Source organism: Myxocyprinus asiaticus, chromosome 29 (genome assembly GCF_019703515.2).
Source record: "Myxocyprinus asiaticus isolate MX2 ecotype Aquarium Trade chromosome 29, UBuf_Myxa_2, whole genome shotgun sequence".
Taxonomy (NCBI): Eukaryota; Metazoa; Chordata; class Actinopteri; order Cypriniformes; family Catostomidae; genus Myxocyprinus; species Myxocyprinus asiaticus.
Genome location: NC_059372.1, coordinates 14818795 through 14835564, shown reverse-complemented (window position 1 = coordinate 14835564; position 16770 = coordinate 14818795). Strand labels below are relative to the sequence as shown.

At 42.1% G+C, this 16770-nt stretch overlaps 1 protein-coding gene across 1 annotated transcript; it reads left to right on the top strand.

Annotated features, from left to right (window-relative positions):
• The first annotated feature begins 9659 nt into the window (after window positions 1–9659).
• Window positions 9660–16382, top strand: LOC127420204 (zinc transporter ZIP10-like). The gene is given in 11 exon segments (XM_051662258.1): window positions 9660–9686; window positions 10697–10920; window positions 11477–11577; window positions 11580–11626; window positions 12734–12911; window positions 13015–13184; window positions 14218–14392; window positions 15592–15672; window positions 15871–16061; window positions 16267–16351; window positions 16354–16382. Coding segments are annotated over 11 exon segments (1308 nt in total).
• The last annotated feature ends 388 nt before the right edge of the window (window positions 16383–16770 follow it).

Sequence of the window (16770 nt, the reverse complement as noted above, 5' to 3'; positions counted from 1 at the left end):
GCCTAGCGGCTGGAGTATGTTTTGTGGAATAACACTTCTTCGGGACAGTTGTGAATGAATCTGCTCATTCTTTTTGCTTATGCCTCCTATTGGATGGAGTTTGGTTTGTGGAATATTTTTTTTGCAGGACATTGGAAGGATTAGGTCATCTGCTGAATTTATGAAACAGCCGGCTCACTGAACATTCGTTTGACTGCCCGAGGAAACTATATATATAGTGGCTAGAGGCTGGAGCTTTTTTTGGGGATGAACACTTTGGATGAATCTACACATTCTTTGTGTTTATTCTGCCTATTGGCTGGAGTCTGTTTTATAGATTTTCTTCTGTTATGTAATTCTGTCTCATAAAATTTCTATAGAAACACCGGTCTTGAGCAATCCAATGGCAAATTGTCACGGGGACTCTCGTAGGCGTACATGGACTGTTTGAGTTTAGAGGGATGGACGCCGGTTGGCGCTGTCATACGCGGGGTTAATGTGCACATTTTTCTTTTTTTCTGTTTCTTTTTTGATCGGGGGGTAGTTCGGGGTTTGTTTGTTGCACTAATGTTGGAATATGGTCTTTATAATCTTATTTTTGGCACACAATCTATTTTTTCTAACATGTCAAATGTTAATATGGGTGGATTATCTCTCTCCATGTGGAATGTAAATGAGTTGAGGCACCCCATGAAAAGAAGGAAGGTTATTTATTTTCTTAAACTTAAGAAATATCATAGTGTTTCTTCAAGAAACGCACCTTTCCCCGCAGGAAGCTGAAAAATTTGGGAAGATATGGGGTGGACATGTTTTCTTTAGTGCTGGCTCGAGTAAGAGCAGGGGAGTCATTACACTGATAAGTAAACATCTACAATTCAACTGTCTCAAACAGAGTAAAGATAAATTAGGAAGAGTCATTATTGTTTTAGCAGAAATTCAGGGATAAAGGTTGATTTTGGCTAATATTTATGCACCTAACGTCAATGATCAGGACTTTTTTATGGCTCTTGAAGGGATGTTGCAAGCCGCTGGCACCCCTTATGATATAATATTGGGAGGTGACTGTAAAGGTTTCAGCAGGAAAGAAGCGGGAAGCGGGTTGGCAGTCCAGGTAAATCAGCTTTTATTCAGCGTTCAGCTTCACAGACAAAGTATAGGCTTTTCAGCTTCACGTAACACTAAACAGTTTCTCAGACACAGATGTGGCTTCCAGCTACACACAGCTATCCCTCTCTCACTGGCGATCTCATCATCACTGTAATGAGAAACAAGTGTTACGCATCATTAATCACCAGGTGCTTACCGCTTCCTCTCTCCCCAGTGACAGACACATGACCACGTCCCGCTCTACATACCCCCACCACCCGACTCAGGCCCGGGCAACATCCGGCCTGCCACCCCCCCCCCCCCCCATTCCTGGAGAGGAAATCAGCCACAACCATCTGTGGCCCCGGCCTGTGGACTACCTTAAATTTGAAGGGCTGAAGTGTCAAGTACCAACGAGTGATCCGCTCATTGGTATCCTTCATGCGGTGGAGCCACTGAAGCGGGGCGTGATCCGAATGGAGGATGAAGGCCCGCCCCAGCAGGTAGTAGCAGAGGGTTAGGACCACCCACTTGATGGCAAGGCACTCTTTCTCGATGGTGCTGTACTTAGTATCCCTCAAAGAGAGCTTACGACTAATGTACAGCACGGGGCACTCCACCCCCTCCACCTCCTGCGGGAGCACGTCCCCCAACCCCCTCTCTGATGCATCTGTCTGTAAAATAAAGGGGAGAGAGAAGTTAGGAGCATGTAAAAGCGGCCCACCACAGAGTGCAGATTTCACTCTTGTGAAAGCCTGTTGGCACGGCTCCGTCCATCTGGTCAAGGGGCTGGTGACATCAGAGAAATTAGGAACAAACCTTTTGTAATTGCCAGCCAGCCCCATGAACTGCCTCACCTCCTTTTGTCAACTTGGGACATGGGCAGGCCGCTATCGCTGCGGTCTTATCAATTTGGGGACGTACCTGCCCATGACCCAAGTGGAAGCCCAGATACCGTTCTTCCACCCGCCCAATTGCGCACTTTTCCGGGTTTGCCATGAGCCCCGCCCACCTCAGCGACCTCAGGACGTCTCTCAGATGCTGCATAAGCCTCTGCCAGTCATTATTGTATATAATGATATCATCTAAGTAGGCAGCAGCATACGCTGCGTGTGGCTGGAGGATCTTATCCATGAGGCGCTGGAACGTGGCGGGAGCCCTGAACAAACCGAACGGAAGAGTGACGAATTGGTGTAATCCAAACGGTGTGGAAAAGGCTGTTTTTTCTCGGGATAATGGAGGTAAGGGTATCTGCCAATATCCCTTAGTTAAATCCAATGTCGAACAAAATTGAGCCGAACCCAACCGATCGAGCAGTTCGTCAATTCGGGGCATTGGGTACACGTCAAATTTAGATACCGCGTTGACTTTCCGGTAATCAACACAGAACCAATCACTGTGTGATTCTTCTATTACCCCCATCTCAAGCATTGCCTCTAATTCATCCGGAATCACCTTTTTCTTGTGTTTGGGTACACGATATGGCTGACTACGCACTACGACTGCCGGTGGGGTCTCGATATGGTGTTGTATGAGGTTAGTCTGACCAGGAAGAGCAGAGAACACATCGGCAAACACTTTTTGTAACCGGACCACCTCTGTGAGCTGGTACAGTGAGAGGTGGTCTCCACAAGGGACCGGGGTGAATGGATCGGTTTTGAACTTCACCTCTGGCCCGAGCTCCACCCTCTCCGGAACTACTGTCGCCATGGACATGGGGACCGCTCTCTCCACAATTTAAGGAGGTTGAGGTGGTAAATTTCATGTGCTCCGCCTCTATCCATTCGTTTAACTTCATAATTGAGATCCCGACTCGCCGTGTAACCTCAAAGGGTCCTTGCCACTTGGCGAGTAATTTGAAGCTCGATGTGGGGATCAATACAAGTACTTTGTCTCCCGGTGCAAATTCCCGTAGCTGGGCACCCCTATTATACAGCTGACTTTGTGTCTCTTGAGTTTGGAGCAAATTCTGTTGTGACAACTGACCCAGTGTGTGTAGCTTTGCTCGAAGATCAAGGACGTACTGAATTTCACTTTTGCTCTGGGAAGGTCCTTCCTCCCACGCCACCCGTATGACATCAAGCACCCCGCGGGGCTGGCGTCCATACAGGAGCTCGAAGGGGGAAAACCCTGTGGAGGCTTGCGGGACCTCCCTGACTGCAAATAATAGGGGGTCCAGCCATTTATCCCAATTTCTAGCGTCCTCCTGTACGAACTTACGAATCATGTTTTTAAGGGTTCGATTAAATCATTCAACCAGCCCGTCAGTTTGCGGGTGATAAACACTGGTACGAATCGATTTAATCCCCAGCAATTCATAAAGTTCGCATAGTGTTTGTGACATAAAAGTTGTGCCTTGGTCGGTGAGGATTTCTTTCGGAATCCCCACCTGGGAGATAATTTTGAAGAGTGCCTCCGCAACCCCACATGCTGTGATGTTGCGTAAAGGCACTGCTTCCAGATATCGTGTTGCATAATCCATCAGGACTAATACAAAATGGTATCCGTGTGCTGACTGTTCTAATGGCCCGACAAGGTCCATTCCAATTATTTCGAAGGGGATCTCGATTAACGGTAATGGGCGCAATGGCACTCTTGGGGTGGCCGATGGATTCACCAACTGACATTCACGGCATGCCGCACACCATCTGCGCACATCCCCGCGAATGCCCGGCCAATAAAAGCAGGCCATTAAATGGTGTAGTGTTCTTTCCAGTCCTAAGTGTCCCGCTTTTTTCCTAAGTGTCCGGAATTCCCGGAGGGCGGGAACACCGGAGGATTCCCCTCCTGCGTCATTCTGACGCTGAGCAGACGCAGATGGCCCCGGCTCCTCCTCCACAGCCATCGCGTCACACATCACACACCGGGTTTTCGATTTGCAGGACCCATCCGCACATAACGCTTTCAATAAACCCCGGCCAATTTGTTCCCAAAATCAGCAGATGGGTGAGGCGGGAATTAACTGTGGCCTCCACTCTATGTTTTACACCCCGGAATTGAATAACAGTGGTCATTACTGGTATTCGTAAACATCCCCGTGCACACACCACACCAACACCTTGTGATTTGTACCCAAAGCCCCGTCATGGATCAAGCTGTGGTGGATCGAGGTTTGATTGCAACCCGATTGCAGCCCCTTAACCCTTACTGGTATGCGATACGTCCCAGCTCGATCGGGGGCGGCCTGTGGCGTGTCGGGGACCCTGATCCACGTCCCCACTTCCATCACTGGGCACCGGTCCTGGACGTGTCCCGGCTCCCCGCAACTCCAACAGACCGGCCCAGGTTCCCCGGGCCGCACCCGTGGTGGTGGAGACATCACCCTGGGAAGGACAACGGAGAGGGGTAGGGGAGGGGTTTGGCACGTAGTGCAGCCCGTGGAAGCGGGGTGCCTGTTTGGGTAAATACGCCCCCCATTTCTGGGGGGCGGGAACAGGTCGAGAGGGTGGAGAGGGAGGGGCAGGGGGGAGTAGGAGAGAGAGAGTGAGAGAGAGACTTGGACTGCTCGCCGGCTTCGGGGTAGGCCGCCATGTGGGCTTCGGCCAGCTGGATGGCATCATCCACCGACGTGGGGCAATGGCACTGGACCCATTCCGCAGTCTTCTTGGGCAGACAAACGGTCAGCTGCTCCAGCACCATCAGCTCTATGTCCTCCACGGCGCGCCCTTCCCCAGCTAGCACCCATTTTCGGCAGGCATCCCAGAGCTGCTGGGCAAATGCAAACGGGCGGCCAACTTCACTCAGCGTAATGGAGCGGAACCACTGGAGATGTTGTTCGGGGTTCGGCCCACCCGTTTCAAGACAACCGTCTTCAGTTTCAAATAGTCCAGGAGGTCCGCAGCTGGCAGTTGTTGCGCCGCGAGTTGGGCCTCCCTGGAAAGCAGCGGTAGCAAGTGGAGGGCCCACTGGCCTTGAGGCCAGCCGGAGGCGGTGGCTGAGTGCTCAAAGAGGCCTAGGAATGCCTCTGGGTTGTCCTGAGGGCCCATCTTCATCAGGAGGAGCTGTGGCTTCATCGCTGCCTCCGGGATTGCGGTGGAGGATCCGCCTGGAGCTAACCAGCTCTGTAGAGCCTGCTGATCCTCGGACTGGGCCCGGAGGAGCTCCTGGAAACGACGCTCCTGGGCGAGCAGGGCTTTGTGATGGGCCTCCTGGATGCTAGCCAGGGCGCAGATGACTTCGCCCAGCGGTGAGGTGTCCATAGCGACTAGTCTTCCTTCAGACTCCTGGGTTTCGGCACGAGTGTAAAGGTTTCAGCAGGAAGGAAGCGGGAAGCGGGTTGGCAGTCCAGGTAAATCAGCTTTTATTCAGCGTTCAGCTTCACAGACAAAGTGTAGGCTTTTCAGCTTCATGTAACAAAGAGCAGGCTTTTCAGCTTTACGTAACACTAAACAGGTTCTCAGACACAGAAGTGGCTTCCAGCTACACGCAACTCTCCCTCTCTCACTGCCGTTCTCAGTGGCCTTTTTAAGCCCATCTCCGTCTTCACTGTAATGAGAAACAGGTGTTACGCATCATTAATCACCAGGTGATGGTCCTTACTGCTTCCTCTCTCCCCAGTGACAGACACACGACCACGTCCCGCTCCACAGTGACTTTAATCTTTTGATGGACTCAGTCCTTGATCATAGTGAAGCAAAAGCATGTACACCCCCTAGAGCAACATTGACGCTTCATAGGATGTGTAAAAATCTTGATCTTATAGATATTTGGAGACTTTTGAACCCATCTGGTAGGGACTATAATTTTTTTTCATCAGTCCATAAGATTTATTCTAGAATAGATTTTTTTCTGATATCTAAGTCCCTCATTTCATCTGTTGTTGATTGCTCAATTGGAAACATCTTAGTCTCAGATCACGCCCTGGTACACACCAGAGCTGTTAGAGGTGTTGCCACTTATGGAGAAAAGGAAATCATATAGTTGGCGCTTTAATGTGTCCCTTTTGCAAAATCCTGAATTCCAACAAATGTTAAAGGCTGAAATCAATGTTTATATGGAGACCAACTGGTCCTCAGTATCCTCTGTGGGCATGGCTTGGGTGGCGGTTCTTAGGGGTTAGATCATACAGTACGCTTCATTCATCAAAAAATCCAAAGCACGAGAACTCGTGGAGTTGGAAGGGAATATTAAAAGAGCTGAGGCAGAGCAAGCACCAAATGTCTTCTGATGGCCTCAGAGAATTGACCCGATTGAAATACATATATAATACTATTTTGTCGCGGAAAGAGGAGTTTTGGCTGTTCAGGGCAAGACTTTGAGTCAGGTGATAAAGCAGGGAAGCTTTTGGCTAGATATATAAAGCAGAGAGAGTCTTTTTCTACCATTCCCTCAGTGAAAACTGCTAGTGGTGAAATATTTACCTCAGCCATTGATATTAATAATGCTTTTAAAGAATTCTATCTTGATCTTTATAGTTCCACATCTTTTTCTACTGATGAAGATATAAGAAACTTTGTGGAACCATTAGGTCTCCCTAAACTGACGACTGAGCAAAAAAATTATCTTGATTCTGAGATAATCTTACCTTAAGGCAAGGCTCTGGGGCCAGATGGTTTTGCCGCTGAATTTTTTAGATCTTATGCTACAGAACTGGCTCCATTTTTGTTAGAAGTTTATACGGAATCATTAAAGAATGGAAAGCTTCCGCCAACCATGACACAAGCCCGGATCAGTCTGATTCTTAAAAAGAACAAAGATCCAAGTGAGTGTAAGAATTACCGTCCAATTTCCCTGATCCAGCTAGACGTTAAATGTTTGTCAAAAATTTTGGCTAATCGATTAAGTAAAGTTATGACATATGTTATACACATAGATCAGGTGGGGTTTATTCGGGGCCGCAGCTCTTCTGATAACATTAGGCGTTTCATCAATATCATGTGGTCAGTGGCGAATGATCAGACTCCGGTCGCTGCCATCTCACTTGACGCCAAAAAGGTGTTTGATATGGTAGAATGGGATTATCTTTTTAAGGTTTTGGAAATATACGGGTTCAGAAATACTTTTATTGAATGGATTAAGTACTTCAGAGACACGTGGTAGCGGCGGTACAAACAAATGGATTAATTTCAGATTATTTTATTCTGGGTAGGGGCACCTGGCAGGGTTGCCCTCTTTCCCCATTATTGTTCTGTCTTGCCCTGGAACCATTAGCAGCCGCGATAAGAAAGGAGGATGATTTTCCAGGGGTGATGGCGGGAGGTGTGGCACATACACTTTTGCTTTACGCAGATGATATTTTATTATTCGTCTCTGACTCCATTAGATCTATGCCTTTCCTCCACAGGATTATTAATTCCTTCTCTAAATTCTCAGGATACAGAGTCAATTGGTCTAAATCTGAAGCTTTGGCTCAGACAGTGTACTGTGCAGTAACGGCTTTTCAACCAGGTGCCTTCCAGTGGCCCAAACAGGGCATTAAGTATTTGGGCATATTATTCCCAGCAAATTTGTGTGATTTAGTTAGTCAATTTTGACCCTCCAGGGGTGGTAGTCAGCATCAATACTCACTGAGCTACCCAGGCGCCTCCGTCTGATGCAATTTAAGATTTTGCATTTGACCCCCACTAGATTGTACTGGTTGGGTCTTAAAGACACACCCACCTGCTGGCAGTGGCAATCAGAAGACGGGGACACAACACATGTTTTTTGGGGATGTGTTAAATTCCAAGAATTTTGGTTGAGGGTTCAGAGCTTTATGTGTGAGAATTGGACACTCAATTTTCATTTTGCCCCAGACTCTGTATCTTGGGTGATGGGACAGTTGTCAGCATTGGGGATAGATATATAAAAAGTTGGGTCCTAGCCGGAGTCATGATTGGCAGGAAAGTAAACCCCAGAGGATGGAAGTCAGCTGGGGCACCCTTGTTTAGGGAATGGTGCGGGGAGATGGGCGGGGTGGCGGCTTTTGAAGAGGTGATTTTTAGAAGGCTGGGGAAATGGGATGTGTTTGTCAAGAAGTGGGGGGGGGTTATTTAGCTTTTTTGGAGGGTTCTCGGGGAGGGGATGTGGAGAGGGATTTGTAGTTTAGTTGGGTATGTGTATTATTGATGTTGTTTGAAAGTGTATCTTTTTTTTAAATGTTTTTTTTTTTTTTTTTAATTTATTTATGTTCTAGAGGGGGAATGTTCGGGGGGAGGGGTTTAATGTGAATAATTGATTCCGTATTTTATGTTGTGTTTGTATGTTTTATGATTAGAATCAAGAAAAATGGTTAATAACAAAATAAAAACATTAAATAAAAATGATTTATTAATGCACAATTTTATTGTTAAATATAAACATGAATATTTAAACATGAATTAAATAAACACATTTAAATGTGTCTTTTTATTTGTCCATTTATAAATTGACTTATTCAAGTTTTTGTTTTCAAATCAATAGACTGATAATTTATTTCTTCATTCTTTTTTAATTGGCACTCCTGGGTTTCAGCATGTATGGACTGACAAATGGTAAAAGAAAAGGAAAAGTCAAACAATAAAGAAAAGCATCTGGCAAATGGATGAAGAAAAGCAATTGCCAAATGCTTTTTAAAATGCAGTTTAAAAGTTGCATTTAAAAATGACTTATTAATGTGCTGTTTTATTGCTAAATGTAAGTACATTTTAAAACTGAATTAAATAAACACATTTAAATGTGTCTATTTATTTGTCCATTTATAAATTGGATTATTTATTCACATTTTTATTTTCAAATTAATAGATTGATCATTTATTCCTTCATCCTTTTGTATATGGCACTCTTGGGCTTCCATATATCTGAAGTTATCCAGCCAGAGTGTTTTTCTCTAGCTATTTGCTGTCATCTTATGCCCCACAAAGGCAAAATGCAGTAACTATGCCAACACCGAAACTGAGAATTTTGTTTTTCTTTTTTTCTTCATCTTTCAGACAAATTTTCATTATAACATTTTCAAACTTAGTTTTCTCTGAATCTTAAGATAGTTGAGCCAAACACATCTGTCACATGACAGATCACTGTAAAAAGTGGCAACCTGCTATTGTTACCTTAAGGAGCTATTTCTACTTTATCTAAACCGCAAAGCTAGCTTTTTGTAGTGTAACCTAATCTAGTTAATTCAGTTATGTTAAATAATATTTTTGACTTCAAACCAATTCCAGTAATTTAGATGTTAGGACATGAAGCACATTCTAAGTCTAAAGAGTCTAAGACCAAAAAAAATTTAATAAATAAATAAAAATAAAAAATAAATAAAAAAATAAAGAGACCCAATTCCAGTCATTGCCTTTGATACTACATATGTAAAAATGTTTTGTCAGATAGCTTGTGCTAAGCACGCTCAAACGAACCTTTGAGCACCCTCTATTGCAGACCAGGGCAAACTGCTGCCCGCGGGTCGATTTATCATGAACGTTTTTTATTAGATCTTTCATTTATCTGGCTTTTGGACCTATCGCGCATCCATAAGCTTTTAATATGCTCAGGGTTGCCAGATAATATATGCAACACCCCAATCAGAGATTTATACTTGCACAACATGGAAATATGTCGCCTTATGTCATACTTAATTTATGCAATCTGGCAATCATACATGCGAGTGCACGTGCTTTCTCTCTGCAAAAAACAACAACTTAATGCTCAATAGTGCACGGAGGGGACACGTGAGTAAAACAGAGTGAGAGAGGAATATATTTATTCTTTGTGTTATTTGTAAAATGCTGAAGTCCCTCACACCTGTATTTGAATGTTACTCAGGCAGTAATCATTTATCAGTGTTATGCAGCCTGTTTTATTCAGTTGTGTGCTGAATGGGGTGCCAAACATTGACAAGACCCACATCATGACCCATGAGCATGTAAACAGGTTGATAATGTTCTGAGAATAAAACAAGTAAACGGGTCCACTTTGCGGCCAACATTAAAATAAGCTTTTAGAATCTCTTTCCCGAATATTTTATTTTACTTATAAACCAGACTCCTGATGTAAAGTGTTAAATTGAATACTAAATTACCACTGCATTGAAGTATGGTAAAATAATCAATTAATAATTTTATTCAGTTTTACTAACACATGATAGAAAGTATAGCAGCAAAACTTCAAGCAATCGCAGAATGGTCCCATCAGTATACACTTGAGAAAATTGTGCATCATTCATTGAGTGCATGTCTGGGCTTAAAAGATAAAACTATACAGAAATTATCTTCTCTGTTCCATGTTCTACTGAACATCTGATCTGGCCCCAACACCAAAATAACTGCACACCCCTGCTCAATTGAATATGTAAGACTAATACTGTAAATTGGCAAGCAGATTTTCTTGAATACCAGCAAACACACAAAAATCCTTGCATTTTGTGTATGCACAAAATGCTGCATCAAAACTTGTAAACGTGTATGATTTTGCAAATAAGTATGTCCTGATCAGCAGGCGCAGAATTTTGCTGTCATTTTCAGCAAAGCAAATTACTCTGATGCAATCCCTCAAAATTCAGCTTGGTTAGGGCTGTAGTTTCAGTACTCATGTTGAAATTTGGTGGTCGGGTCAGGGTGGCCGGCTGAGTTTATTACACTTATGTACCATCATAAAGACATTGACATGTGTTGACCTTGAGAATTATGTCTGATGTTAAAATAATCATTCATGAACGTCTCTCAAACTCTCTCACCTGAAGGGTTACTACCTGCAATGCCTTTTCCTGCAGTATGGGAACAATGGGACTTTGACCTATGAGGGCCTGCACAAGTTACTGGGAAGTTTAGGTCTGGGGGAGGTCAGTGTCCTTGAGATCCGACATGGTGGGGTGAAGTATTCTTCTCAACCCTTATCCCATTCCCACTCACTTGAAGACCCTCGTGATCCTCATCAGTCCACAACCCCACCCCAACTCGCAGAAAGGTCAGAAATCACAGTTGCCCAAAGCATTATTTTGGTTTTGTGTTGCATTTATAAAATGAACATTCACTTTGGATTTCCCATGTGTGGTTATTCCCATCTGGTTCAGAGTTTGATTATTGTCAATGAACTGACAAAAAAAATTGCACAGCCTTTTATTACACGGCTCTCTGGAATACTTGATTCTGATTGGTCGGCCGCTGTGTAAAATGACCACAAAACTGTGTATTTGACCGTTGACTATTGCAACCAATCTACTGCGCTCTACTAGTTTTTAAGTGTCTTGTATCACTCCGCAATTTCTTTCTTCTCACATAATTTAAACTCAAATCAACATTTCATTTTTCTTATTTCATTTATTTGTTAGTTTGTAAAGTAGTCATACAATAATTTGTATAATGTATTGCATTATGGCAATATAAACCTCTTTTGGGTGATGCATGCTTTGCTTTGTGTCCTAATCACCTTGTTGAGGTTTATTTTGCGATAATGACCAACTGACTGTACATTATCCTTTACTTATACCAACACCACTAATTAAACTTGTTTAAACATTCAGTCCTAGACCTCACATTAAATCAGTGCTCAGTGGATCTTCTGCAGAATGGAGTCACTCAAAGTCTGACTATCTTCCACATCCCGGCCTACGACACAAACTCATGATTCACTGCTTTCAGATCACCTGACAGACAAACACCTTCATGGGAATGTGAGTTAACTCCTGAACTTCCTATTAGAGTGTTGTAAATGGACAAAGTCTACTACGAATCCTCTTCACTATCACATGGCCAAAGGTCTTTTGCTATCTTCATTTGTGCAGTCAGTAAGATTCAGTTCAAATACTCTTGAATTTCCTTTTCAAGGTTGAATGAGGTCACAATATTGTAGAACAGGAAAGATCATCTTTTGTAAATCATAGGAGATGAAACCACAGATGTCTATATACTATACGTAATATCTGGAGCAAGCTATGTTAGCATTCTCATTCATTTCATGCTTTTAAGGGCCCTCCAAAATATTTTGGCACTTGTAAAACATTTACTATAATCTAATGAAATATTTGCGATTTATCTGTTGCCTTCAACAAATACACTCACTGAGCACTTTATTAGGAACACCTGTACACCTACTTATTCATGTGACTATCTAATCAGTCAATCGTGTGGCAGCAGTGCAGTGCATAAAATCATGCAGATACGGGTCAGGAGCTTCAGTTAATGTTCACATCAGCAATCAGAATGGGGAAAAAACGTGATCTCAGTGATTTCGACCGTGTCCTGATTTTTGGTGCCAGACGGGCTGGTTTGAGTATTTCTTAACTGCTGATCTCCTGTTATTTTCATGCACAACATTCTCTAGAGTTTACTCAGAATGGTGCCAATAACATAAAACATCCATTGAGCGGCAGTTCTGCGGACAGAAACACCTTGTTGATGAAAGAGGTCAACGGAGAATGGCCAGACTGGTTCGAGCTGACAGAAAGGCTATGGTAACTCAGATAACCACTCTGTACAACTGTAGTGAGCAGTATAGCATCTCAGAATGTACAACATGTTGAACCTTGAGGCGGATTTACTACAACAGAAGAAGACTACATTGAGCACTTTATTAGGACCATAGTGTTCCTAATAAAGTGCTCAGTGAGTGTATATTATAAATAATTCTATTGTCAATATGCACAGCTTCTTTGGAATGGCCATGCATGGAGAAAAATGCTTTTTGGGGGCTTCTATGGTGATTCTTTGTCATCCATCAGCAAATTTTCTTTGAATCGTAGATCATATCGCTTTATCTTCCACGCATTTCCTTATTGCAGTGTCTGAATGTTACCCAGCTTCTGTGGAACTTTGGGCTTTGCAAAGCATCCCATATCACTCCTGTACATTTCACTTTCCTGTGCCCTGCCCTCCTCTTCGAGATTGACAGCGGAGTTTGTCTACAACACACAGAGGTGGTTGGACAGGGGAGCAAAACCAGTGAGAGTTTCCTCAGAGGTATATGTTTTAATTGTTAATGACAAATGATAAATGCGATATCAGAATCAGCTTGTGTTTATTTTCATGATAGTAAAGGTTAAACAAGGTGATTATGTCTCAGCACTAGGTTGGTCCTCCTTGGCTCTCTTTGTGATCAGTCTGCCCTCCCTGTTTGCCTTGGGATTGGCACCCCTGCTTCAACCATCTATACTACAGATGTTTCTCTGCCCGATGGCTGGTATGGCAGTGGGCACACTCTGTGGAGATGCCCTGCTGCACCTCTTGCCCCATGTAAGTGATACATTAACACTACATACTAACTGTAAAGTTTTTGTTGCAACATGCAATAAATATATCTTCTTGGTTATGTATTCTTGTTAATGCAGTTATTGAGTAAAAATAAAATTGAACAAATTATTTTAATTTCTGTTAATATCTGTTATTTATTCTTATGATATTCTTCAGTAATATTTTAAATATTGTGTGTCATTTATATACTTTAAATTGCATAAAAACATTACTAATACAATCATAACTTTTTGTATATATTTACTGTATAGCACAAGTACTATAATTCTGGCAAAATAGAATATTATATAATTATAGAAACAAAATAAATGTAAATAAATGTTACAATATATAATATATATACAAATAATTGTTTAATGTTGTATATTGAAGTGCTATAGAAGTTGGTTGTTTGTGATTTCAGGTAAAGAAAATGCCCTGGTCATATTTAACCCCCTAATCAATATGAAAAAAGAAACGTACTGTATACGTATGAAATTATATTTTGCTTCAAGAAAATGAGAAATAACACGATTATTCACAGACTGCAGGTCTATAAAAGTTAATAAATGTATCTATCCTACTTCCTACTTATTATTTCACCATGACTGGACAGGCCAACAACAAGCAAGCATCATTGACATGTAAATATGGGCAGTCATGTTAATGTATTTTGGTTTCTGACATCAGAAATCCTGAGATTTTGGAATTCATTTTTGCAGCTTATTTACAGTACATGGACCAGAAAGGAATTTTTCGGTTTTGAAACATACTGTATGTTTAATGTACTGTGTAAAGAAATGTTGACATTTCAAAAGATCAAGAAAACCTTGAGAAATGTGATGAGGAGAGGTTGTCTGTTTGTAGACCATTAGTTATTTTATGTTTGTCCATTTCTTTCAACAGAGTTTAAAGAAAGGGAGTCATGATGCCAGAGTCTGGAAGGGAGTTAGATAAACTGCGGGGTATGTTTAATTTCAGACATGAAAAAATAGCAAACCAGAAGAAAAACCATCGGTGTTTATGAAACATCTCATTTGATCTGGACTCCATCCTAGGCTCCTCATCACTCAATCAGAATGAGAGTTCAGAGACTGGGCACGGGCATTCTCATGTGCAGCCTGGTTCAGAGAAGACTGGAATCAGAAGCATGGCATGGATGGTAGTCGTGGGAAATGGAATACATAATCTTACAGATGGACTAGCCATTGGTAGGGGTTATACATAAAACTACAGTAGCAAGAAAAATATGTGAACCCTTTAGAATAAACTGGTTGTCTGCATTAATTGGCCATAAAATGTGATCTCATCTTCGTTAAAGATGGGGTCTGACTGGGCCACTCCAAATTTTCTTTTTTTGAAGCCATTCTGTAGTTCAGTGGTTCCCAACCCTATTCCTGGAGGCCCCCCAATACTACACATTTTGGATATCTCCCTAATCAAACACACATGGATTCAGCTCATTAGTAGAGACTTCAAGACCTAAACTGGGTGTGCAGATATACAAAATGTGCAGTGTTGGGGGGCCTCCACAATCAGGGTTAGTAAATCAACTACAGCAGTGGTTCCTTCGATGTTTAGGGTCATTGTCCTGCTGTATCACCCAACATTATACCGTAGGATATCTTGATAAGCTCGGAAATTAATTTCTTCCTAGATGATGCATCAGCGGTCCAGGCCCCAAATCATACTCCCTCCACCATACTTCACCGTTGGGATGATGTTTTCATGTTGGTATGCACTGCCCTTTTTATGGCATATGTAGTGCTGCATGCTCTTCCCAAAATTTTCAAACTTAGTTTCATCAGTCCACAAAACTTTTTCCCAAGAGTGTCAAGATGCTTCTTTTGAATAGCAAACTCAAAATGTTTGAGTGTTTTTTATAATTCAAAATAGCTCTAAACCACACCTCCAACCTAATTTAATTAATTGGATTCCAGGTTTGCCAACTTCTGACTCCAATTAGCTTTTGTTGACATCATTAGCCTAGGGGTTGACATACTTTTTCCAACCCACGCTATGAATGTCTGAATGATGTTTTCAATATGTACAAGAACAATACAATAATTTGTGTTTTATTAGTTAAAACAGATTGTGTTTGTTCATTATTGTAACTTAGATGATCAAACCAGATTTTAAGATAAATTTATACATAAATGCAGGTAATTCCAAAGGGTTTACATACTTTTTCTTGCCACTCTATTACTCATTAAAACTGCACTAATAATTTAAATAAAAAAAGCTTCATACCTAAAGATTAGTAGTTTTAAATTCGATGTACACTCACAAACAAACAAAAATATTACTTGGTGCATCTCTATGAACATTGTTTTGCAAGATGGTAAGTCTCTTTCAAACATTTCAAATATAATATATTAAGTTATATATTTTCTGACTTTTTTCCCTATAGGTGTTGCATTTTCTCTGAGTCTGATGGGTGGACTTAGCACAACAATCGCTGTCTTCTGCTATGAGCTTCTTCATGAATTAGGTACAACAGACAAATTCAACAAGCTTCTTGTTATTCCTTGTGATCAAAATGCAAACAGAACCCATTCATGGATATTTATAATAATTCATATATTTGCATCTTCTTATTCAGGATCAATAAGACCGCTTAAATTGCACGTGTTGATGTTCTCCATTCATCAATATCACAAATACCTTTGTTCTTTGCTCTTCTCTGCAGGCGATTTGGCGTTGCTGTTGGCTGCAGGATGGCCTATATGCAGGCTGGCTGTGTTTAGCGCTCTGTCTGCTCTGCTGGGCTTTTTGGATGTGTTAACTGGCACAGCACTGGGGAACCAGTGGGTGGCACACTCTCCCTGGATTCTCACCATGACTGCTGGGGTTTTCCTCTATGTTGCTCTTGCTGACATGGTAATAATTAACAGATTGTTTTGCTTGGCAAAATTCAAAATTTCCCCACATCCCTCAGTTCTTCAGGTGTTATGACATGCAAGAGTCTGTGTCAGGTCCTTTTGTTGATTTTCTTGGGAGACTTTTGTTTCATCTGCATAAAATTCATAAGGAATACAATATCTTTATATAGCTTCTAAGATATACTGTTATAATGTTTTCTTAGATGCCTGAAATGCTGCATAGAGATGCTGGATCTCTGAGCCCTATGAAGCACTTCCTCCTGCAGAGTCTGGGCCTGCTGATAGGGGGCGCCATCATGCTTTGTATCGCCCTCTTTGATGACCACATTGCTGTTAAATTGGGAGATTGCTTAAGATATAAAGATAGTACAAATGGAATAGCATTCTTAAGATGTCATGGTGGTGTGAATTTTTCTGTCCAAACCAGCAATATTGTGTACATTCCCTATCGCTTAATGCAGGGGTTTTCAAACTGGGGTCCAGGGTAGGGTTGCACCAGCTGTGCGTAAGATCTCACGTAAGTTGGGACGTAAAGTTCACACTAAGGGCTTAGTAACTACTAGTTAGTTTGTAACTAAGTCAGTGCTTAATTTGGTTGCACCACCTGTTGGTAATATGACATTTACTTGTATTGATCCAATAAACAGCCTTCAAATTTGTACACAGAAGTGTTAAAAAGCTGTGAATGTTTGATCTTGTTACGGTTG